General features: G+C 37.6%; 1 protein-coding gene across 1 annotated transcript; it reads left to right on the top strand.

The window, feature by feature from the left end:
- The first annotated feature begins 2,753 nt into the window (after window positions 1-2,753).
- Window positions 2,754-3,692, top strand: LOC114027312 (olfactory receptor 10AC1-like). The gene has a single exon (XM_027841293.1). The coding sequence runs from the start codon at window positions 2,754-2,756 to the stop codon at window positions 3,690-3,692; it is 939 nt and encodes a 312-aa protein (XP_027697094.1).
- The last annotated feature ends 23,361 nt before the right edge of the window (window positions 3,693-27,053 follow it).

Genomic DNA, 27,053 nt, shown 5'->3' with positions numbered 1-27,053 from the left:
TTTTGATCATCAAATTACATTATATTATTGTTCATGCTAGTAATACTAACTCTTGCCCTTGCTAATCACTAGTGCCTTTTGTGTACAGAAAAGGAAACATGATAGCCTTGCCAAGCTCTGTTCTGGTCAGACCACATCTTGAGTAATGAGTTCAGGTTGGGGCAGGAAATTTTAGGGAAAATATTGACGAACCAGAAAGATAGGTAAGTGAGAGTATAGGAGGGTTTCCAAGATGATGAAGTGCCTCAAGATCATACCATATGGTAATCAGTTGAAGGAACTAGTGATGTTTTCCTGAGGAAGAGAAAACAGAGTAGAAACAATAATTGCCTTCAGTTTATGAAAGATGGACACAAGAAAGAAAGATTGTACTTGTGTTACTTGGTCCTAGAGAGAAGAACTGGGAATAATGAGTGGAAGTTAAAGAGAGGCAGATTTCAGTTCAATGGAAGAAAAAAAATGTCCTAACAATTAGAACTCTCTAAAATGATATAGGCTGCCCAGTGAAGTAGCCAAATAGTCATTCTTAGAAGTCTTCAAGCAGAGATAGGATAATCATCTCTCAGGTATACTTTAGGAAGGGATTCTCTGCATTAGGTAGAGAATTGAAATAGAAGATCTCTAAGTTCCTTTCCAAACCTAACATTCTAGGATTCTCTGATTTTCATGGTTATCTTAATGGGCAGATTGCATTTCTCATATTGTTTTGATATATGAATAGTTTATAATAAGAAGTAGCAAAATTAATGAACTCAGTGTAAGTTCAATTAAAAATGAATAAGGGGAAGGAAGTTACTGGTCTCTCAGTTCAAAGAACAATGACTGAACATGCGCAAGTGGTTATTCTGGCCCTCCCCATCATTACCTCCATCACCAAATACACTTTTAAAATCTATTTTTTCCAACGGTCTAGGCAGGTTTCTATTATCTTTTACATAATTGTATTTATGCCCAGTCAAGCCTACCTATAACACTGCCAAGGCTATCCAAAAAAGGATTTCCTTGTGACTGGGAAGTCTTTAGTGGGGGATACAGAACCACTTGTCAATAACATTATGGAGGAGATTCTTGTTCATGCGTGGGTTGAAGGAGGTGGTATCAAAGATGCTTTCTATTTCTGATACTCTGGGATGTATACATAACATTCAAAGATACTATATACAAAGATAATATATTGTTCTGTAAAATTTGGAATCCACTAATGAATTTGAAAGGTATATCCAAATATATACATCATCCACTCTCTTATCAGCATTGCCCAAAACACTGTTAAATTATTAATTATTTTAATTAATAGTAGCTAACCATTATAAAGCAATTTAATATTTGTAAAACAATATATATGATTTGATTCTAAATTAAAATGTCAGGAACATTGATAATATTTCTGATGCACCAAGGCAGAGGATGTATAGAAAATAGAAAGCTGGCATATTTTCCGTAGAAAGCCTAGCCGTAGAAAGAACACTGGACTAGTAATCAAGCAGAAGACCTGGGTTTCAATCTTCATTTGACCATTAAGTAACATGTGACCTGAGTACTATTTTTCATCTGTGAAATGGGGGGGAACAGGGATTGAATTAGATGATCTAAGATCTCCTATAGCCCTAAATTTCTGTGATTCTGTGATTAGAAAAACAAACAAAAAGAATAGCTCAATCTCAGATCAAACAGGGTAGGAATTAGAAGGAGTAAAGAATGACAAAAATATTACCCCTGATGTCTTATTTGCTGAAATGACCATAAGCATGCAGGATAAACAAGCAGAAGTATTAACACAGAACATTAGTAGATCATGAAATATTTGCACAGGCCAGAGGTATGTTTTAGGGGAAAGAGGTGATGGAAGAGGCAGAGGGGTTGAGGAAATGTTTAAATAGAATTGAATGAAGACTTAGAGATCTATACTTGGAAGGCACCACACAGCTATTAAGCATCATTAAGGGTACTTAAAACTAAGTCTTTTGACTTCAAATACAATGCTCTTGGTACTGAATCCAAGAAGGCTTCACAGGAGTATACTTTACATAGTATTTGATGTGTGTGTATATGCTAGTGCATAAAGTGCTGGAGTTGGAGTCAGGATAAATCCTGACTCAGACACTGACTACCTCTGTGACCCTGGGTAAGTCACATAACCTCTCTCAGTCTCAGTGTACTCTACTGTACAATGGGAATAAGTATGCCACCTATTTCAACAAGGTAGTTGTAAGGATTAGATAGTACATAAAGTATTTTGTGCTAACTATTTTCTATTTTACAAATAAACTAAAAATTAGAAAAATTAAATGATTTGTCCATGGTCATATGACCAGTAAGGGTCAGACTTCAGGTTCAGGGGGCTTTTTCCACTACACCACACTTCCTCTCATTAAATTGCCATATATTCAGTGTTTCTCAGGAGATTTTTTCTATAGATTTCACCTCATTCTTCTTCTCTTCTCCCACCCCTGTTCCCCAGTGGTAGCAGCTATGGTATCATTAGCTTTAGAGCTGGGAGGAGTTTTAGCATTTAGTCAAAAAACCCTCACTTTACAGATGTGGAAACTGAGGCCCAGATACAAGTAATTTGTCCAGTGTCACATAGCTTCTAAGTGGAAGCACCAAGATTCAAGCCCAAGTCATTTGACTCCAAGTCCAATGCTGTTTACACAACAACAGACCATGTTCTCCAAACTAGCATCTCCCTCCTTTCCCACAGGCACCACAGCTATCAGCTGCAGTACATGGAAGGTGCATGGAATGAAACAGAGATGCCTCCTGGCTTCTTTCTGCAAGGCTTCTCTGAATTCCCTCGTCTACAGCCTTTCCTCTTTGTGCTCCTGTTAGTCGTACACCTGGCCACCCTAACTGGAAACCTGGTCATCCTTGTGTCTGTGGCCTTGCTTGTCACTCGCCCCCCAATGTTGCTATTCCTGTGCCAGCTGTCAGCTATTGAGTTCTGCTATACATTGGTAGTGGTGCCTCGCTGCCTAGCTGACCTGGCCAGGGGCCAGAACCAGGGCAGCCCCATCTCCTTTGTAGGCTGTGCAGTGCAAATGAACATGTTCGTGGCCCTTGGAGGAGCTGAGTGCTTCCTGCTGGCAGCCATGGCTTATGACCGTTATGTGGCCATCTGCCACCCTCTGCGCTACCCAGCTATGATGACTCCGGGGCTCTGTGGGAAATTGGCTATAAGCTGCTGCCTTGGGGGACTGCTCGTCTCCCTGTTTCTCACAGTGGCTATCTTCCAACTGCCCTTTTGTGGCTCCCATCTGTTGGTTCACTTCTTCTGTGACATCACTGCTCTGCTGCACCTTGCCTGTACCAGAAGCTATGTGGAGGAAATGCCCCTCCTTGGAGCTTGCATTGTGCTGTTATTAGTGCCCTCTTTTCTGATCCTGACTTCCTATGGTGCCATTGTGGGCACCTTGCGACGCCTACATTCACCTGGTGGTCGCAGGAAGGCTGCATCCACTTGTGCCTCCCACCTGGCAGTTACCCTGCTGCACTATGGCTGTGCCACCTTCATGTATGCACGGCCCAAGACCAGCTATGCCCCAAAGCGGGACCGGACACTGGCACTTGTCTATACCAATGTGACACCCCTGCTCTACCCACTCATTTACAGCTTCCGCAGTCGGGAAGTCATCACAGCCATACACAGGGTACTGAGGTTGAAAGGAGATGGCCACTCCCTGGTTACTGGGTGACCCACCCCCTCCAATCCTAAGTATAGACACTGCAGCCTTTGGTCAGGGAGGTGGGGTTCAGTACAAAGCAAAACATTGTCCCTCTTCCAGTCTTGCTCTGTCATTTAGGCACTAGCATCTAGTATTCAGGACTGGGAAAGGAATGGATTCAATGATCCTTCCTTCTCAGGAAATTTATTGTTGATTGATGGATCCTCTGTCCTTACCCTCTCAAGCTAATGGAGAAGATTCAATCCCTGACTAGAGATCTCTCATCACATCAAAGTAATAAGACACAAGTGTACATACACACAAGAAATACTTAGAAAATCCAAAATGTGTAAATGGATTTAGCTCAGACCCATTGTGCCACTGCTGAGGCAATGTGTGTGGGGAGCAGGAGACAGAGTGCAGGGGTGAGGGAAGATTAGGATAAAAAATAGAATGAGGTAAGATGATTGAGCACAGCTTTCCTGGGGGAGGGAAGTTTTCTGAGTTAGATTTTTGATTTGTAAGGGATGGATCCAAACTGGTCTTGAGGCATTAAAGTCTCACCTTGGAACTGAATGAAAGATTCATTTTATTTGGCATTTGCTGTTGAAAGCTGAAAACTGTGAAGATGAGAAGACCTACTTCATAGTGCCTCTTACCCCTGTTGAAAGTACCTAGCAGCAGGGCAGCTAGGTAGTACAGTGGATACAGCATTGACCCTGAAGTCAGGAGGACCTGAGTTCAAATCTAGCCTCAGACACATGATACTGACTAGCTGTGTGATCCTGGGCTAGTCACTTAACCCCAATTGCCTCACCAAACAAAACAAAAAGAAAAAGTACCTAACAGCACTAGACCCTTAACAAGTGATCATGAGTTGAATTCCACCCTGACCTCACATTTTGCTTGGTTCTGATTACAAGGCCCTGGGTTTATGATGAAGGAAGGTAGCCCAGAGTAGCAGAATAGTTTAATAGAAAGAAGATTGGATTTGAAGTGTGAGCACCCAGGTTTGTATCCACATTCTAGTTCTGTGACCTTGGACAAGTCACAGCCTCTCTGTAAAAACGTCCATAAAATAAGTGAGTTTGGCTAAATGATTTCCCAGGTCCCTTCCAACTCTAAATCTGTCATCGCTTGCTCCCAGGGCCACAGCAACAAGAGACCTTGGAACTAGTCCATTCTGTGAGAACCATGAATCTCATAGATATGTTACTAGTATCTCTCTTTATCTGACAATATTGACAGGTTCAATTTCAGCTTGCCAAGTCCAACACATCAACTTGAAGCCAGGAACTGTGAATACACAGAAATAAAGTAGCTGGGTCAGAAAGGCTCCGGAGATGTGTACTGAGACTAAACAATGAAGATAAGAGTCAGGGAACCTTTTAAAAATGCATTTTGTTTAGTCAATGGAATTGATTAGAAAACGTCATTTGCTACATCATTGGTTTAAGGATATTGTTTCAGGTATGCAGCATTCTGGTCTTATGTTACCCATTATGGACCCCAGATTGTGCTGCTAAGGAGATATTTAAACAGCATACCGAGTGAACATCTCAAGAAGTATAATGGAATAAGTCAAAAATTAGCAGAAAAATATACCAAATTATTACCATTCCACAAATTAATATTTATCATCCTTAGGTTCTAAAAGGAATTTTCTTCAAAATCTTAGGAATTTCTTTGCCTAAATCACTTGTCAATAAACACTGGTACCTTTTTATGGTATTTAGACGCAAAGTTGCATAGTTCAAGGGTTAACATGGAATCTTAATAAATACCAAAAAGAAATCAATAACCAATGGGCTTGAGCCCAGTGTTGCATTCAGATCTATCCAAATTTATTTAGATTTCTGGGAAAATAAAGGGCATATTGAGGTAATGTATTTTGTTACCAAGATAAACATTTTCTGATAACATCTTAAATATTTCAAAGTAAACAAGAAAGTGTTACTATCACATTTTAATCTATAAGACCATTATAATAAGGAAAGTCAGATATAGCAGAACCCCAATGTAACCACTACTCCAACTACAGATAGCAGCTACCCTCAATACTTGCCAGCAAGGTAAAAAACCTAATCTAATGAAGTGTAACCAAACTTCTACCTAACTATACCTTCTTCTACACAAGACTTTATCTCCTTACCATAGCTGCCCTTCTGTTAGCTTTTGATGGTTTGCAAGGCTAGTCTGGTAACTAGACTCAACTATAGGCTCAGCAATAGAGGGAAAAGTGTTACATAATTTAGAAAAAAATTCCTTGCAGGAATATGCAGAAAAGATATGCACACTATTTAATTAAGCAGCAGGTATAGGCATAGAAATTAGCTACAAATTTGTCAAAGTGCTGACTGGTTTTAATTCAATATTGCTTGAAAGTTCACAAACTGATACCATAGATCAAAACTAAATCAGCTAGAGGTAAAAGGAAAAGGATAGGGAAGAGTCTAAGATGAGGTTTCAGTGTGCTCTAGTGAAGGAAAAAACACTATTAAACTCTGCATCTGATCATATTATATTTAGTTATGATGGACTTTAAAAAAAGTCCAGTGCAGTAGGACACCAAAATACAGATATCCAGAAATGCAATATAAAGGCTAAAAGATGTTTTAAGGGATTCTACTTTCCAACACAAAGTGTTTTTCGGTTTTGTTTTGTTTTGTTTTGTTTTTTATCTAGGGCTACTAAGTCAGCGAGGTTCAGAATTAATTCAAATTATAGCTTCATATGTTCATAGAAGTGATGAATATAGGCCAAAATAATTAAGGTAGGTTTTCTGAACAAGGAAAACCCAAATATACCTTGATTGTTACATATAAGTTATGTAGACAAGGAATTAGAACAGAATCCAAAACTACATAAAATAAAAATTAGAATTCAGGTCTATATTTTGGCCTTTTAAAGGTCAGGTGTTTTGGTTTAGTGTGGTATTTTGAAGGGAACACTGGGAATGAGAAAGGAAGGGAGAAGAGAAGGAAAAGAAAAGTAGAAACAAGTAGATGCGTAAGGCAAAGACATGCTAACAAAGAGAGGAAAAGAAAGAAATACTTAGACATGTATGTAGCAAGGAAACAGATGAGAGAGATTATATATATATATAATATACTAATAAAACTATAATTATATTGCTATTATATATATATATACATGTATATGGGTGAAGAGAGAGACAGAGAGACAGAAAGAGAGAGAGTGAGAGGGAGAAAGAGAGAGAGAGAGAGAGAGAGAGAGAGAGAGAGACCTAGAGGGGAGTATTTGAAGCAAATAGCTCTTACCGCAGCCTGCTAATTCACTTAGACTACAGGTTTCAGAAGGCTGTCAGCTCTTCATTATCATTATAAATGTTGACTGGCTAATTCAGCACTAGTCACAACTCTTCAAATTCTCTTCGGATGCTCTCTTCTGAATCTGAATAGGGTAACAAAAACCACTCATCAAAGGAAAAGTTATTCTCTGGGGTGCAAAAGCAGTATTTGGTGGTGCAATATTGCCCAGAAAAATCACATGAAATTTGTTAGTAGTCTCTCTCTCTCTCTCTCTCTCTCTCTCTCTCTCTCTCTCTCTCACACACACACACACACACACACACACACACACACATACACCTCCTACTTAGACAACATTTGGAGGGCTGTGTTTATTTCTGGGAGTAATCTCAAATAAGGCATTGATAAGCTGGAGAACTGCCAGAGAAGAGTGATCAGGAGGTTGCTCTAACTAGGGGCTCTGGCACATGAGAATAGCTTGGAGGAACTGGGAATGTTAAGGAGAACAGAAAACAATGAATCTTCCTAACAATTAATTAGATCTATCCCCAGAAAGGAATGGATTGTCTTGGAAGTTAGCAGGATCCCCATCAGTGGAGTTTTTTTCTTTTTTTTTAGGTAGCAGCTAGATGACCAATCACTGGCTGAGAATGCTGGATTAGATGGCCTCAACCAGAGGTTGCTTCCAATCAATATTCTGTGATACTGATTATTTTCACTGACTTTAAGAGCAACTCAAAATCAAGACCCTTGGGAGACACGCAAGTAGACCTCAAAGAAACAAACAAAATAACATCTAAGGTTCATACACCTAAATAATAAAATAACCTCTTTTACATCACATCACCTCAGTGACATTGCAAAATCTAAAGTCTTTTTTAAAAATATAATTTATTTATTTCATTAAAATATTTCCCAATTACATGTAAGAATTTTTTAAACATTTTTTTAAACTTTGAGTTCCACATTATCTCCCTCCAACTCCCCCACCCATTGAGAAACATGCAATATGATCTTGAAAGGGTTCTAGGCATACAGTACCTTTCCTTAAGTGCAACTAGGGGATGTAGTGCAGTGCTTCTTAAACTGTGGGTCGTAATTCTGTATGGGGTTGCATAACTGAACGTGGGGTCATGAAAAATTTGGCAACAGTAAAAGGTTTCTGAACATGCAATGACCGAAAATTAATTCAAAATCAAACATGTAATGAATCCAAGGCATTTCTAGCAGTGCTTGCCCGTGTTGCATTGCACAGCCTCACTGTAGCTTGGTTCTGAACACACAACATGCGGACTTTGTACTGCACATGCTGTCATGCCACATATGAATGAATGCTACCAAAAAACACCTCAGCTCAGACTCAAAACGATTGTATATTATGAACTGCATACATACAAAATGTTAAATGAATTTTGGCTTGGGATTAGGACAGAATTTCCAACAATTTCTGAAATGTCCCTAAACATACTTCTGCCAGTTTGTACTATGTATTTATGTGAAGCAGCATTCTCAGCATTGATGATTATAACATCAAAATATCGATCAACTCTGAAAAATGTTGAAGATGCTCTACATCTGACAGTATCAAATATTTTGCCAAGATTTAATTCTTTTTTTAAAAAAAATTATTAATTTATTTTTGGTTTTCAGCATTCACTTCCACATGCTCTTGAGTTTCAAATTTCCTCCCCCTCCCTCCTCACCCCTCTCCCCAAGATGGTATGCAATCCCATATAAGCTCTACACATACATTCCTACCAAACATATTTTCACATTAGTCATGTTGTAAAGAAGAATTAGAACCAATAGGAGGAGCCATAAGAAAGAAGAAACAAAACAAAACAGAAGAGAAAAAAGAAAGAGCAAATAGTATGCTTTATTCTGCATTCCAATTCCATAGTTCTTTCTCTGGATGCAGATAGCATTTTCCATCATGAGACCTTTGGAGATGTGTTAGATCTTTGCATTGCTGAGAAAAACTAAGTCTATCAAAGGCAGTCATCACAAAATGTGGCTGTTACTTTGTACAACGTTCTCCTGGTTCTGCTCACTTCACTCAGCATCAGTCCATACAAGTCTTTCCAGGTTTTCCTGAAGTCAGCCTGCTCATCATTTCTTATAGCACAATATTATTCCATTGCATTCATATACCACAACTTGTTTAGTCATTCTCCAATGATGGGCATCCCCTCAATTTCCAATTCTTTGCCACCACCGAAAAAGCTGCTATAAATATTTTTGTACATGTGTGTCCTTTTCCCATTTGTGTGATCTGTTTGGGATACAATCCTAGAAGTGCTCTTGCTGAGTCAAAAGGTATGCACATTTTTATAGCCCTTTGGGCATAGTTCCAAATTGCTCTCCAAAATGGTTGGATCATTTCACAGCTCCACCAACAATACAATAATGTTACAATTTTCCAACATCTTCTCCAACATTTAAGATTTAATTCTTTATGTATAAATAAATAAGCACATCCATCTCATTAGTATGCAAATTTGCTTTCATCTTTAATAAATGTAAAATTATATGTATGCCAAAGAATTGTTCTAAAATAAATTACTTTGTGATTTATTATCAGTAAATGTTTGATTTGTGTACCTATATACCAGCGATTGCATAAAAATTTCTTAGGCGAAAAGGGATTGTGAGTGGAAAAAATTTAAGAAGCCCTGGTGTAGTGGATAGAGTGGTGGACCTGGGGTTAGGAAGACTCATCTTCCTGAGTTCAAATCTGGCCTCAGACACTTATTAGCTCTGTGACCCTGGGCAAGCCACTTAACTTCATTTGCCTCAGTTTCCTCATCTGTGAAATGAATTGGAGAAAGAAATGGCAAACCACTCTAATATCTTTGCCAAGAAAACCCCACATGAGGTCCCAAAGGGTCAGACATGACTGAAATGATTCAACAACAACAGCAAAGGGTCCTAGGCATACAGTTCCTTCCTCTTTAACAGAGCAGTTTCTCAGTGATCTTTCTCCTTCCAGAAAATTCAGTTAGAGTGTTCACTTGTCATCAATATAACAACAGTCATATTTATATAGCTCTTTAAGGTCTGCAACAATAAATATTATAATAATAATAACTAGCATTTATATAATATTCTGGTTTGCAAAAATATTTACATGTGTTAACTTATTTATAAAATAGTTTACATACATTATTTCATTCAGTTGATAGTCATAATCCTCAGGAATTGGGATTATAATAATTAGTAGCTATATTTTATATGTATACAATGCTTTATAATTTTCAAAGAGCGTCATTACCTTGAACCACAATATTTTGTAATATATGCTGATCCCACTTTTGGAGTCCCCATAGACCCCATTATTTTCCATTTGGAAGATAACTTTAGAATAAATCAGTATTTTACATATGGGAGTTCATCTCTGAATTTTCACATATTATGGGCCCAAAATATTGTATAATATGATTTTGCAACCTATCCAAGGTCATTCTAAGGTTCTACCTGATATCAAAAGGTTTGTGTTACAACTAAAATTAAGCTTGTGGGTAACTTGACCCAGAAACACCACTTTTTTCCCCAAGATCTCCAGGAAATGAAATTAAAGATATTTTATGCTGTATGTCCAGTCTTAAAGGGTAGAAGACCTTGGTGTAGGCTAGAAAGAGGTTCATAGCCTATAAAACAGGAGATTTTTCAGACTGTTAGTAGGTCATGAGAAACTGTCTTTTCAATTCAACTAAGAGAGCAGTCATTAGGTACAAAATTCTATGCTAGCTGCTACAAGGGGTATGAAGATTTTTAAAATATTTTGCCTATCTTTAAGGGACTTATACTCTGCCCTTCTTCCTCTGCTTGTCCTCCCTCTGTCTCCATGGATTAGATAGATCCTGTTAAGATAAAGGCTCTACTAGCATCATCCCTAAAGTGACTGACTCTAGATAGCCCCAGAGAGCAGAACTAGGAGCAATATAGGAAGCTGAAGAGAATAGATTTCACATTAATGTAAAGGAAAACCACCCAAAAAATAGAGCTTTCCAACAGTAGAATGAGAAGTCTTGAAGTAGAACTGGGATATCAACTTTTTTGGAATGTGATAAACAGAGATTCCTTTTCAGGTATCAATTAGACCAGCACTTCTTAAACTGTAGGTCACAACCCCATATCAGGTTGTGACCCACAGTTTAAGAAGCACTGAAGGGGTCACGAGTAGAAAAAGTATAAGCCCTAAATTAGACCACATAACCTAGATTCAATTCAACACAAGTAATTAAGTACAAAGTAAATTGGGGGAAAAAAGCAATTACAACTGGGGTCCAAGAGAGATTTCATGTAGAAGGTAACACCTCAGCTGAGCCCAGAAGGAAGCTAAGGATTCTAATAGGTAGAAGAGATGAGGGAGTGCATTCTAGACCCAAGACAGTCTGTGCAAAGGCAAGGATATGGCATTTCAAGTTTGAGGAACTGTTGATGAGGAGTTTGACTTAAATATAGAATTGTAAAGGGGACTCATAATTGCATTATTCTTTGAAATTTTGGAATTATGGGAAGGGTGGGCATGGCAGTATTCACACAGTTGTTATCATGCTCTTCTTAGTTGGGAGCCTGAGGTTTGGAGGAGCATTTCTTTGGATGTTCCTATCATGATCACTACACTGCCTCCTGCTGCAGAGGATTCCTGGGTAGAGTGATAGCTGACATTGTGACTGTATTCCTATAGTTGAAGAATAAATAAGTGAAAAAAAAATTTTTAAAAAGAACAAATAAGTGAAAATTTGACAAGCCACCTCTGAAACATTGCAAAGTCTGGTTTAGTTTTTCATTATGAAGAGATCTGAATTGTTTGGAAATCAATTGAACACTAAGATGAGGAATTCTGTGATATAATATGACCTCTGAACACATGCTTAGTCTACTAATAGAATGTATTAGTAACTTTAAAAATTGTTGAATTACACGATTAGAGATTTCTTTATATCTGTTTTTTCTTTTATAGGTTGATATTTCTATGGACATGAAACCCCACCCTAGCCCCAGTGAAAAAGCAAGATAACTCTAAAGAGGGAAAAAAAAAAAAACATTTTTCACACCAACAGTATGTTCTTGTAGCCAACTCTGAGAGACTAAAAAATAGCTGATTAGGTGACATTTTCATAAATTGATGTTCATGCAGTTATGGAGTTTCTGCTTGAAAATGTCCAGTTAAGGGGAAATGCCTACCCGCAATGATCAAAGAAGCACATAATTCAGAGTTGGAAGGATCTCAGTGGCCACCTAGCCAGACCTATACCCCAAAATAACTCCCATGTCAACATGAATCCCCTTCCCACTGCCACATAAAAGAGTACCCAGTGTATAGGTCCTAGGGTCTCATCCACAATACCATAGGTAAAAGTCTTCCAAAGCAGATTACCGAGACTCAACATCATCAACAACACAAACAACAAATATTTATTAAATAGCTAATAAAGGTAAGAAGCTTTCTGAGTATTAAGGGCATAAAGAGATATGACAAAGTTACTGCTCTTGACAGGCTTACATAACTTGCCTCACTAATTGAAAAAATTGAGAAGTAATTGAGAAATTAGAGAATATACATGTACAATATATACAGATACAATAACAATACAAGACAGTATAGAGTAAATGCCAAATTGGAGGTGGGGGTGCAGGGTAGGGTAGAAATAATGTTACAGCACTTCAGAGAAGAGAATTCTTTGAGGATTGGTAAACTTAGAAAAAAAAGCATTTTAGAGAAGGTAGGACCTATACTAACACATAAAGGATAAGGAGGATTTAAACTACTGAGTGGAGGTGCAGCAGATGAAGATGAAAATGTGTACAGGGCTTTAAGAAAAATGCTTTAACTAAGTTAGCTGGAGCAGAGAGTTCATGTACAGGAATGGTAGGAAATAAGACTAGAGTGACAGGAAGAGACAAAATTGTACAGGGCCTTTAAAGATAGAAGGAAAAGATTGGGCTTTATTCTGTAGTCATCTGGGAGCTATGGAAGGATTTTGAGAAAGCTGCTCTTATTTGCAAATTGTTGTCTTCAGAAGATTAATCTCACAACAGTACTTAGGAAGGAATGGAAAGGAGAGAAAGTGGAAGCAGAAAACCAATTAGGAGATTACTGAAACAGTCCATGCTAAACAGCAACAGTCCAACTATTCTACTTCCAGTTAAACTATATTGGGCAAATCACAAAATCATTCTGGACCCCAGTTTACCTTTCTTTCAATTGCAAATAATAACACTTGTCTTACCTACCCCAACAGAAGATCAAGCTGTTATAAAGATCAAGTCAAAAGTATATGTGTATATGTGTGTATTTTGTGTGTGTGTATATATATATACATACACATATATGTATGTATATATATACACAATATACACACATACATATATTTACACATATATGTGTAAGCATGTATAAAATCATAATGGGATATGTAAATGTAATATATTAATATGAATTAATATCTGAATTTTCTAATCATAATGCAAGTATGAATCCATTGATTGTCAGCATTGAGAATCCTCCTCTTGGTGTTTCCTTCTTTCCTTACAAATAGCTCATCTCACTAAATTTCCAGGCTCTTAAAAGGTTATTTGTATTTCTATGGGATCTAATCTCTTAGGCAAGTGGTCACTTCTGTTGTCATCATCTTGGCTGCATTCTGCCCCCCGTATCTTTCACATGATAATTGGCCTACAATAGATCTGTCAACCCAACCTTTCCCAGAGTTCCTCATGTATCAGTTAGTTCTCAGATATTTTGCACATAGCTCTTCCCATTATGTACTAGATGGTAACAAATCTTTGGCTCTCTTTGTTTGGTTTAGATTAACATCATCATCATCACCATTGTTGTTGCTGTTGTTGTTGTTGTTGTTGCTGTTGTTATTATTATTATTATCATTCCTCTTTTCTTCTTGTCTTCCTCCTCTTCTCCTCATTCTTCTACCTCTTATTAATACAGAAGGGATATTAATAGCTATGTATTTATAGGATCATAGATCCAGAACTTAGAGGAAGGCCATTAGGTCTATCCTCTTCATCTTTTATGGTGAAGAAACAGAAGTCCAGGATGGCTATATAACTTGCCTAAGGAGAGGATTCTGGGAAGATGACAGAGTAAGTCAGAAAATTCCAAGCTCTCCAAATTTCCTCCACAAATAAGACAAAATAGCACCTCAGGGTGGTAGAGTGGTAAAAATAAACAGAAGTTGGGGCAAAACAGTGGTCCTCCTGGAACAACTGGAGAAGGTTCAAGGATTGGTCCCTGTGAGTGTAAACACTTCTAGTCTAATTCCGCTGAAACAGCAAGCAGTGAGCCCTTGGGCTAGCTGGGTTGGGAGGTAGCCTGGCCCCAACCACAGGAATTTTTACCTCCCAGACAGTACGGGGCGGGGGGGGGGGGGGTCAGGTGTCTGAGCAGGAGAAGATTGAGGGAAACTCACCTAATAAGGGATGCCAGACCCAGCTGTGCTGCGGAGATGCAGCTCTGGGTGAGAAGGAACCAGCACACACTCAGTGAATGCAGAAGTAGTTGGGTGGGGACTCTGTTGGCTATGGGCACTTACAAGAGGGCAAAGTTCTTGATTTCAGTTCCAGGCCAGAGGAGAGAACTAAAGGAGGATCTATGGTCAGAGACATCATCCCCCATGCCCCAGTACTAGAGGTGATTACAATAATAAGCTACTATAAATTTTTAAAAACTAAACAGGCAAAAGAGAAAGAACCCAACCATAGAAAGTTAGTATGGAAATAAATAAGACTAGGGTTTGTCTTCAGAGGAGGATATTGAAGCCAAAAAGTATCTCCTACAAAGAGAAACATCAAATAATTTCCCATTCAAAAAGAATTCATAGAAGAATTTTAAAAAGACTTTAAAAATCATTGTTATGATTTTTGAGAGAGATTGAGGGAAAAAAATTTAAATAAGAACAATTCAAGAAAAACAAGAAGATTACAAAAAGAAAGTCAACCAACTAGAAAAGGAGATCCAGAATATTGAGGAAGAAAATGACTCCTTGTAAATTAGAATTGGGCAAGGGGGAGCTAGCAAAGTTATGAGAGTAAGAGATAACAAAACAAAATATAAAAAATGAAAAGATAGAAGAGAAAGTGCAACATCTCAGAAAAACAACTGATCTGGAGAACAGATCAAGAAAAGAAAACATAATAATAGAACTATCTGAAAACTATGAACAAAAAAATCATGATATAATAATACAAGAAATAATTATAGAAAAATGTCCTGAAGTGTTAGAATAAGAAAGGACAGTAGAAGTAGAAAAAATCCACTGACCACCATCTGAGAGAGATTCTATGGGAAAAACCTATAGGAATATCATAGCTAGATTAGGAAAGCCCTAGCTCAAGGAGAAAATACTACAAGCAACAAGAAAAAAAAACAATTCAAATATGGCAGAGCCACAGTTAAAATCACACAAGTCCTAGAAGCAGCTATACTAAAAAAACACAGGTCTTGGGACACTATTTATAGGGGAGCAAAAGAAGTGGGGTTGCAGCCAAAAATATCATAACCAGCAAAGGTAAGCATAGTCCTGATAGAAAAAACAATGGATATTGAATGAATTGCCAGACTTTCAGGATTTTCTTGCAAAAATACCTGAAATCAATACAAAATTTGATATACAATATTCAAGAGAAATATAAGGTAAACATCAAAGACTTATTACAAAGGACTCAATAAGGACAGATTTTATATTTTATATGAGGAAATGTAAATCATTTGTCTAAGTAATTAGGTAGTTCGAATTAGGTACCTAGTAATTATGTAGTTCAAAAAATAGATTGGAGTGGAGCTGAGTATGATGTGAGACTAAAAAGTAAACTTTCTAGGAAAAGGTAAAAAGAGTAATTATCTTATACAAATGAGGTGTGAGAGGAAGGATTGACATGAAGGAATCAGATGGGGGAGGAGAGTTGGTAGTTCTAGAACTCTACTCTCATTGGGAATGGGTTAAATAGGGAAAAATACCTACCTACATACATACATACATAGGCATAAAAGTCTTCTAAATTCAGAAAGAAATAAAAGGCTAAGGGAATAGGGATGGGGAAAGGATAAAGAAGAAATTTTAGGGTGGGAGGGAGAGGGTAAGGGAGGGATCTTTGATATGGGGTAGGTTAAGTAATAAGAGGGCAGGGTAGCAGGTAGAAGTAGAGCAGAGGAGTCAGGAAGGAAAGGAAATAAAGATACACAGAAACATAAAGATCAGGAGTAGAATTTGTTAGGGAAAAAAGCAGGGATAGTAATTATGATCTCAGACAAAGTTAAAGCTAAAATAGATTTAATAAAAAAGAAAAATAGGGAAACTAAACTATATGTCAGCCATATTAATCAATATTGTTTTAGACTATTTAAAATAACTAGACAGTATAATGTTAGAATATTGCTGTGGTATGGGAAATGATGAGTGGGTGGGCTTAGAAAAGACCAATGAAGGAAGATGATATCCACCCTCAGAGAAACAGAGAACAAAGTATAGTACCATCTTACATGGATGCATATAAATGTATAGAGCTATATATGAGTATGATTATAGACATCTAAATGTATATATGTGTATGTAAGTATATGTATGTGTATTTGTATATACGTTCATGTGTGTATATATGTATGTGTCTATATACACATATAGACATATACAAACATATATACATGCACATATACTACAGATACATACACACATACATATATGTATGTATGTATATATGTATGAGTTTTATTGTAGCTTTCTTGGGGGAGTGGGGAGAAAAAGAGGAAAAAAAATAAAAAGCGCAAAGCAGAGAACAAAAGAAAATTTACAAAGAAGCAAAGAAAAGATGGACAGCTCAGAACACCATGTGTAGTGTTTATTATATAAGCTTTCTTGAAATGGAATTTATTGCTGTATATTTTGAATCCTCTGTCATGTTCTGCTGTGCACATGGCAATGCTTTTTTTCTTATGTATTTAAGTATTAGTATTTAAGTTTAAAATAAATCAATTTGAAAAATAACTTGTCTCAGGTCACAAGGTGGAGTGAGATTTGAACTCAGGCATTACTAATATCAGAACCAGTGTTCCTCACACTGTTTACCCAAGTTACATAGCAATAGCATTGCCAAATACGCAGATTCAATTCAATTTGACAATTTGTAGAGGTCCTTTAAAGGTACAATGAAAAGATTGAGCTTTATTCTATAGGTACCTGGGGGCTATTGAAGGTTTTTGGTGGAGTCCTGTTGTGTGCAAAGTGTTGTTTTTTAATTAATCCAAAGAGGATTAATCTGACAACAGTATTTAGGAGGAAATGGAAGGGAGAAAAAATGGAAGCAAAAAAACAACAACAGTTAAGAGATCGACTCAACCAGCACCTACTAGTTCAAGGCATAGTGCAAGGTGCTAGACATCCAAAGACAAAAATTGAATAATCCCTACCTTTACTCGGCCTTATTGAAAAAAAAAAAAAAACTGTTAGGATGTGAATTGAAATGTGAATTTCCATATGATGAACTATAGTAAACAATATTTACCAAAACAAATTTCTATGGACCTCTGCCCTGGAATGGTATTCTAGTATAGTGATAGAGGTGAAGGATAAAGAAATTAATGCATTCATTCAGTTATTCTCACTCTCATAGCCCATGTTTCAGAGCAGGGGCATGTTTGCTCAAGAAGTTACAACAATAAGGGAATGCTAGATGTGTTAGAATTTTAGTGAAATAATAAAAAAGAACTTTAAAGAATATATGTTTCAGGGTGATTTAGATTTGTTTAAGAAATGGGTGAGTACAGTGGTGCAAGCCCTACTTATGAGGAGGCTGAGGCTCATGGATCACGTGAGCTTGGGAGTTCTGAGCTGCAATAGGTCTATGCCAAAATGGCACCCATGCTAAAGTCACCACCAAGACCCAGTAGAATGGGGGGAACCAAGCTACCTATGGAGGGAAAAACTGGCCCAGATCAGAAACAGAGAAAGTCAAAGCTTCTGTGCTGATCAGTAATAGGATTGGGTCTTTAAATGGCCTCTTCATTTGCAGCCTGGGTGAAATAAGGAAATTCAATCCCCTTTCCCAAAAAAAGGATTTTATATTCCCTTTAATGATTTTGAGTTATGGTCAGATGGAGGGACTTAAATGAGTATTGTAGAGGATGATGAGGTGCAGATAGGTTACCCTCTTTGGTGGAAAGAATTCCTACAAATAGATGGGGTAGACTACATGTCTTCTGAGCTCTCTTCCAATTCTGAGATTCTGTGAATCAAGTTTAACTAGTAGCTTAGGGAGGCATCAGCTCTGCCACAGCCCTCCTCTTCTGAACACCCACCACCCATGAAGCAGCAACTCACCTGATTTGTCAGGGCCACCCTGGATCAGGAGTTCTGACTTTCCCAGAGTTGGATCCCAATGTCTCAAACCTTTGGCAACACCGTCGTGAAGCAGAGTGTCTAAGTGTCACTCTCTATGTTCCACAGCCCAACCATTGAGAGAACCAAGGAACGAGGCCTAGGAAGAGAGTAGGGAATATTTAGTCATTAAGATGATAAGAATGTTTTTGGGATCAGAAGGGAGTCACGTTGCTTGAATTCCCACCAATTAAAGATTGATTTATAATAAAATGTATTCATCCAAATGCAAATCCTCTTGGGAGGATTTGGGGTTTTTGGTTATTAATTCCTTATTATGGATTAATTTAATCCATTTTATTTTCTCAAAACTGTAGAGTTTGGAAAGAGCCACGAGGTTTTCTGAGGTCCCTCTAAAGACTCCCAATCTTCCTAGACATGGTGATAGTTGTCCAAGTCTGTCAGGTTCTCTAGTGGAACACCAGAAAGTCCTCATTGCCCAGAAATATTGCCTCCAAGCTTCCAGACATTTTTCACTTAGTTATACTGTCTGAAATCCCAACAATAGAGATTCATTTGTAATGAAATTTATCAATATAAATGCAAATAGCTTTGGGAGGATTTGGCACTCTAGGTTATTAATTCTATATTATAGATAGATCTACTTTATTTCCTCCAAATACTTGATATCAACCATGCCACAGAAACAAGAATTTTGTGTATTCTTAACCTATTTTTATGTCATGGACCCATTTTGCAATTTGGCCAAGTCTATGGGCTCCTTCTTAGAAAAAAAATGCTTTTTACTGTATAAAATAAAACATGTAGCATTACAAATGAAGCCAAAGGTTAATGAAAATAAAGATGTAATTTTTTCCCATCTGATTTCACAGCCCCCAAGAAATCCATCCACAACTTGGGAAACTATTGAAGGTCTATATCTTCCTCCCCACATTAATCCCATATTTGACTCCCTCTACCCTATGACATGTACCACAAGGGGAAAAGGCTTTGTCCTACTCCTTTATTAAACTTGACTCTGTATTTATGGATCTGGATATTGTTATTTGATCATGTGTCTTGGAATCAAAGCACATACTATGGACTCCAGGTTAAGAACCCTGGATTAGAAAGAGAAAATTAATTTAGTAGGAGACTTTGGGCAACTATAAGGCAATGTGAGGGCCTTGGATACCTGATAGGTATATAATTAAGGGAATTCAAGAGTTAGAATAATGTGCAGAAAGGTATGTAAGAGGATAACAAATATGAACAAATATGCAGAGATAACAAATACCTCCTTTCAAATATTGGCACACCCTCAGTGGAGCACTTTACCCTTCTCCCCTCCCCATTAGACCTATTGCCTGACACCGCTGATGAAGCACTCCTTCCCCTGTCCTTCACCATAGCAACTAACTAACTCCAAGTGAAGCATGGAGGAGCTTGAGAGCTTACTTGGCCCCAACTCTTAGAATCAAACCCAAGGAATTCACCAAAGGAGTTTCACTTAAGATTGATCAAAAGGCTAAAAAAAAAAGGAAAATGATTGCATGTAACACTATGGAGAAATTCCCAGAAAGAATGAATTCTGGGAGTAAGGACTGTGACCATGGTTAGACAAGATTATCATGCATGATCTATTAAGTTCAAAGACATGAAGGAAAAAAATTCAAAGGAACAATTGCCAATGTAACTCAGGGTCAGGCCATGCCCAAATCTCCTGCTTAAAGAGCAATTGGAACTGAACCACAAAGACAGAACTGACATTGATATAATGGTTTAAGGTTAACCAAGCACTTTACACACATTGTCTCATTTGAGCCTTGTAAGACTTATATGAAACTCAAAAGTTTATGGAAGTGATTATTGATAAATCAAAATAAATTAATAAAAAAAGGAAAAAATAGGTTCAATATGAATGTATATGTAGAGCCTATATCAAATTGTATGCTGTCTTTGGGTAGGGGGAGGAGAGAGATGGGGAGAAAATTTGGAACTCATAATCTTATGGAAATGAATCTTGAAAACTAAAAATAAATAAATTTTAAAAAAGGAAAAAAAAAGACTTATATGAGATAGGAACTATCAGTATTATTATCCCAATTTTATAGATGAGAAAATTCAGGGAGTAGTATGTCTATGGTCTCAAACTAGCAAGCATCAAAGAATATGAACTTGTATCTTCTTGACTCCAAGTCCAACCTTCTATTGACCAATCCATGAGTTAGAAGGAAACTTAGAGGTCATCTGCTCAAACCCAGAATAATGAACTACCAAAAATTTGAAGAATGATTCCAAGGCACAATGAAAAAATAACAAGGTCCAGGTCCAGAAAGACAGGTAGCCAGAGCAAATTTTTATAAAACAGTAGAATAAAGCCTTTTCTCCTTTTGTAGGGGAGGGAGTAGAGGGTACCCTTTTTTGTAGAGTAGACGGAGTGAAATATGGGGTTGAGGTGGAGATGATGTAGGCCTCCAATTTGCAAAGCCTTCCTTTGCCCAACACCATACTGTAAGTTCCTTAAATTGTTCCTAGTGTCTTTCTATGCCTAAGGTCTCTCTACTCTCCTTGCAAAGCTCTTAATATTATAGACTTGCCACATTGTCAAATAAATTATTATGACTGAGCCTTTCATTTGCTCCTTACAGAGAACTGGTTGGCCACCTCCACCAAAAACTGTCAATGTCCTAAGTGCACTGGTCCTTCTGAATGGTTTGCTTTTGACTTTCTGGAAGTCACTCATGTTCTGATAGAATTTTATGTTCCTTGAAAATAATGGTCATTGCATTAGTCTTTGTACTCACATTTCTAGCTCCTAACATAGGAATTGGCACACAGTAGGAATTTAATGGATGTTTGGTGATTAACTGTTTGGCTAGGATAACTTGCAATGTCCTAAATCTATCACATTTAGACATCACAAGGATTGACATTCTCTCAGAATCAATAGAGAACAATATGGAATAATGTTCTGAAATGGCCTTTGGGGGTAGCTATGGCATTGTACAAGTCTTTTTTTTTATAATAATTTTTATTTTTTTTTTGTTTTCAACATTTACTTCCACAAGATTTTGAGTTCCAAATTTTCACCCCATTTTGCCCCCCAATCCCAAGATGGCATGCATTCTGCATACCCCTTCCCCTAGTCTGCTTTCCCTTCTGTCCCTCCCCTCCTTCTCTTATCCCCTTCCCCTTCTATTTTCCTGTAGGGCAGGATAGATTTCTGTACCCCATTTCCTGTATTTCTTATTTTCCAGTTGCATATGAAAACATTTTTTAAACATGTGTTTTTAAAACTTTGGGTTCCAAATTTTCTCCCTTCCTCTCTCCCCACCTACCCTCATTGATAAGGCAAGCAACTAAATATAGGTTATATATGTGTAGTTATGCAAAACACTTCCATAGTAGACATGCTGTGAAAAACTAACTCTATTTCCGTTAATCCTATCCCAGCCCCCCATTTATTCTATTCTTTCAACTCTGACCCTCTTCAGAAGTACTTGCTTCTGATTACCCCTTTCCTAATCTGCCCTCCTCACTATCATACCCTACTCTCTTGTCCCCTCCCCACCCATTTTCCTGTAGGGTAAGACAGATTTCCATACCCAATTGAGTGTGTATGTTATTCCCTCCTTAAGTCAAATTTTATGAGGATAAGATTCACTCATTCCCTCTCACCTTCCCCTGTTTCCCCTCCACTGTAAGAGCCTTTTCTTTGCTGTTTTTTTTTGTGAGATAATTTTCCCCATTCTACTTCTCCTTTTCTCCTTCTCCTAGTATAATCCTCTCTCACCCCTTAATTTTATTCTCCAGATATGACCTCTTCATCTTCAATTCATCCTGTGCCCTCTATCTATCTATCTATCTATCTATCTATCTATCTATCTATCTATCTATATATATATATATGTGTGTGTGTGTGTGTATATATATATATATACACACACATATAATTTTTTCCCTCCAACTACCCTAATACTGACAAAGGTCTCATAAGTTACAAATATCATCTTTCCATTCAGGAATATAAAAAGTTGAACCACAATAAGTCTCTTATGATTTTCTCTTTCCTGTTCACCTCTTCTTGTTCCATTTGAGTCTTGTATTTGAAAATCAAATTTTCTATTCAGCTCTGGTCTTTTCATCAAGAATGCCTGAAAGTCCTCTATTTCACTGAATGACCATTTTTGCCCCTGTAGAATTATACTTAGTTTTGCTGCGTAGGTGATTCTTGGTTGTAATCCTATGTCCTTTGCCCTCCGGAACATTATATTCTGTGCCTTGCGGTCCCTTAATGTAGAAGCTGCTAAATCTTGTGTTATCCTGATTGTGTTTCCACAATACTTGAATTATTTCTTTCTGGCTGCTTGCAATATTTTTTTGGGTCTCCTTTAGCAAGCTGTTGACTTGTTTTTCATGATTTTTTTGCATCACTCTCATTTCTCTTCCCAGTTTTTCCTCTGCTTCTTTTAATTGCTTCTCAGAATCCCTTTTGAGCTCTTCCAAGGCCTGGGACTTATTCATATTCTTCTTGGAGACTTTGGATGTAGGAGCTTTGGCTTCATTGTCTTTTTCTGGTTGTATGTTTTGATCTTCTTTGTCACCAAAGTCAGATAATATAGTCTGATTCTTTTTGCGCTGCTTACTCATGATCCTGGCCAATTACTTGAGTTTTAAACTCTTTGTTAAGGTAAGAGTCTGTTTTCAGTGTGGAGAATGTACTGTCCCAAGCTTTGGAGGTTTGTACAGCTGTTTTGAGAGATACTTCTAGGGACCTGTAAATTTTCAGTTCTTCCAAGGTGCTATGATAAGGGGCGAGGTGTTTCCTCGCCACCACCACAAGAAGCTTCACCACACCAGCATTCCTCCTTGCCCCAGAACTGCTCCTCAGAACTGTGATCCAGATCCAAGCACTGGTAAAGCAAGAGATTCCTGCCTCAGCACTGGCAAAGAGATCTCTGCAATCCCCCTCTGATCAGCCACTCGATCCCCCCTCAGTCTGTGGGCCAGAAGCTCAGGAAATAGCCGCGACCCCTGGGGTGGCTGAGACCTAGCTCCTTCTCTCACCACAGTCACAGACTTTTCCCACTGACCTTGTAAATTGTCTTTGGTGTTCCTGGGTTGAGAAGTATGGAAACCGCCACAGCTGCCCATGATTCAGTCCTCTGAAGCCTGCTCCCAGTTCGCTGCGGCCTGTGTGCCCATGCCGAACTGTGCTCCTCTCTCTGCCCAGTGTGATATACCTTTCTGATCAACCATCCTGGCTGTATTGGGCTGGAAATTTGTTTCACTCTGTCTTTTTGAGGGTTCTGCTGCTTTAGAATTTGTTTAGAGCCATTTTTTTATAGGTATTTGGAGGGGTTTGGGGGGAGAGCTCAAACAAGTCACTGCTTTCCTTCTGCCATCTTGGCTCCTCCTCCTTGTACAAGTCTTTAAGGAAACAGTTTTTTCCACAAACTGGCTCATTATCCTCTAGAGTTTCAGTAAGAAAGCAATCCTGCATGATGCTATTCCCAACTATCCTTGTATTTTATTTTTCCTGTTTACCAAAGTTTAAGATACAGCCCTTCAGCTTAGATTGAGAGCTTATACTGCCCAAGAGGAGAACCCATCATTCCCTCTTGGTAGAGTCTAAATCCATACATGCAAAGAACTTAGCAATAGACCCAAATGTTTCTTTATATTCTCTCCCATAAGGCACAGGAATGCTATGCAAATAAAGTCCAAGGAATAGTCCTTGGTATCTCAGTTCCCCAAGGAATTACACAAACCATATCTGGTATTGGAATTAATTGTTCTTTAAATGTTTGATAGAATTCACTTGTAAATCCATCTGACCCTGGAGATTTTTTTTTTTTTTAGGGAATTCATTGATGGCTTATTCAATTTCTTTTTCTGAAATGGGGTCAAGTATTTTTTCCTCTTCTATTAATCTGGGCTATATGTGTGTGTGTGTGTGTGTGTGTGTGTGTGTATTAAAAATATTCATCTATTTCACTAAGATTGTCAAATTTATTGGCATACAGTTCAGCAAAATATCTCCTAATTATTGTCTTAATTTCCTCTTAATTGGTGGTGAATTCATCCTTTTCATTTTTGATACTGGTAATTTGGTTTAGAAACCATATCTAACAATTAACCTGACTTACACAACAATTTTTTTAATGTTATATTAGACTATTCCAGTGTATGTGTTAGACAATCAGTTGAGCAGAACATTGTAGAAACAATTTTCCCAAAAACACTGGGAAAATCTCTAGTCTCTAGGTCACCCCTGACCTTTTTGCCTTTAAATTGTGGACCAGACAGAGCTCCATACCTTTAGAACTTTATGAAAGCCAGACAGCAGGTTGCTCATGAAGACACCTATGGTGATTGAAGCTCTCAGAGAGGAATTTCACAGCTGTTTTGGGCAAGAGCTATCCAATAACCATGGAAACCAGCAGAAGGAGATAAAGTTCCCTTTACTTCTCAGGGTCTCATCTCTTTATCTATAAAATAAGCAGCTGGACTAGGTTGACCTCAAAGGTCTTTTCTGGCTTTAAATGTGGCCTCCTATGCATCTGTTCGTTAGAATATTAACAAAACAAAACAAAACAAAAACCTGTGCATGTTTATAGTAAAGAAAAATCTTGCTAGTTGATGTGGATTTAACCATGTAAAATTTTAAAAAACACTGGCAACAAGCTTTCATTTTCTAACTTAGGAATAAAATATGATATAAGGACAGGGAGAGTTAGGGAAGGGGTACTTAAAGACTGTTTTCAAATACCACATGTTCATGACAACTAACACAAGTTAAAAAGAAAAAGAAACCCACATTTTTTAAGTTGCAAATAGAACTAAAAGGACAATGAGATATCAGCTTTAAAATAGTCTATATCATAAGGACTAGATGTTGAAAATTACATGCTATTAGATAACTAGTTTTGACTTAATTTTTTTTCTGATTTGTTCTGCAAAAACACCTTTTTTTTTCTTCTACAGCTGTTTGAACTATGATGTTGACAGGCCCCCAGATAATATGAATGTCAATTAGACTGTGAGCTTCTTGAGGGCAGGTACTGTCTTGCCTCTTTTTGTAATCCCATAGTTTAGTACAGTATCTAGTAAATAGTACAAATTTAGTAATTGTCTATTGATTGACTAACTAATTAAGCTGCAGTGAAAAAGTCCTGCTTTACAGAGTTTGGCAAAGGCCCCCGTGGGGGTAGGAAAGGGAGGGGGAAGGACAAGGAGGAAAAGAAGGAGTCCAGGTAGACTTTGAAAGAAAGGCTTGCTGTTAAACAATCAACTTCATTGCAAACAGAAGATTTATGGAATTTGGAATCAGAAGAACTGAATTTGAATTTCAGCCCTGCCTCTTATCACCAGTGTGACCTCAAAATCATTTTACTTTCATAGGCCTCAGTTTCATCATCTGTTAAACGGGGAGCAGGACAAGATTATGTCTTCTGGACAAGAACATAAGCAAGATTAAACTGAGTGCTATATCATTAAAATGAACAAGAAGACTGACCCTAGAGAAGAGCTGAGGAAATGCATCTCCCTCTGGTCTTTGCAGAAGGAGAACACTAGGAGTGTGGAATATTGCATCCACTATCAGGCTTAGTTGATGTGCTGCTTAGTGTTGCTGAATTGTTTCATCGTATTTTTCTTGCCCTTTCCTTTTGTTCTTTGTTACAAAAGATGACTCCCTGAGGAGGTGAGGGGTATACAGTTATCCCTTTCACATCATGGGGATTAGGAGTGCAGTGCCCTGGTGATATGGAAAATCTGTGTAAAATTTTTTGGCCCTCCCTTCATATCAGAGAAGAAGTCTGATTTTTTTTCTTTTTATTTTATAGGGTGTTTACAGTACCTTGTTATAAAGTTTAGGTAGATATTATATAATACTATACATATATTTTATGCATTTCTGAGTTTCTAAATTTTTTCTGTGTCATCTGCTGGCCTTCACATGTCATCTGTGGCTTCCACAAAACTTCCAAAAATTCCCACTTGATTTCTTATGACAACCTAAGATATATCAAAACTATGATGGTGTAAGTCATGATGTGGAATGCATAACTGTAGTTGGAAATGAAGGTGAGGTAAAACCAAGAGCTATCAATATTTTTTTAAATAAAAGAACAGATAATCAGTAAGAGCCCTTCTAGTTCTAAATCCTACAATCTTGTGATATCATTTTCATCAGAATATTCTTTTATTTTGTTGTTGCTGTTGTTGTTCAGTCATTTTTCAGTCATGTCCAACTCTTCATGATCCCATTTAGGGTTTTCTTGCTAAAGACATTGGAGTGGGTTGCCATTTCCTTCCTGTTTTACAGATGAAGAAACCAAAGCAAATGGGGTTAAGTGACTTAGCCAGGATCACATGGCTAGTAAGTTTCTGAAGCCAAATTTTAACTCAGGGAGATGAGTATTCCTGACTCCAGGCTCAGCACTCTATTCACTGTGCCACCTAGCTACCCCAGAGAGTTAAGTTTCACAAGGGCAAGAGATTACATTTTACATAAATTTTATATCTCTTACACTGCCTAGCACAGTCCCTGTCCTATAGTAGATACTTATTATCTGGTAAATGAATAAATGGATAAAGAAATACAAACTTTCTGACATGATGCTTCCACTAAAGGGCATTCAGAGTTCTAGTTGGACTAGGGTGCTTATAACTCCTACGAAAGTGACTTCTGACCAACATATCTACCTGAAGAGAGGCAAGCTGCCCAACTCCGCAACTATAAAAATCTCAGATTTGTACCAGAATGAATAATTGTCAAG

Source organism: Vombatus ursinus, unplaced genomic scaffold (assembly GCF_900497805.2).
Source record: "Vombatus ursinus unplaced genomic scaffold, bare-nosed wombat genome assembly UNPS02014858.1, whole genome shotgun sequence".
NCBI lineage: Eukaryota > Metazoa > Chordata > Mammalia > Diprotodontia > Vombatidae > Vombatus > Vombatus ursinus.
Note: the sequence above shows the minus strand (reverse complement) of the source record. Positions and strands in the feature narration are given on the sequence as shown.

What these genes read in the sequence shown, in the direction of transcription:
- LOC114027312 (XM_027841293.1), top strand. Translation starts at nt 2,754, where the DNA reads ATGCCTCCTGGCTTCTTTCTGCAAGGCTTCTCTGAATTCCCTCGTCTA.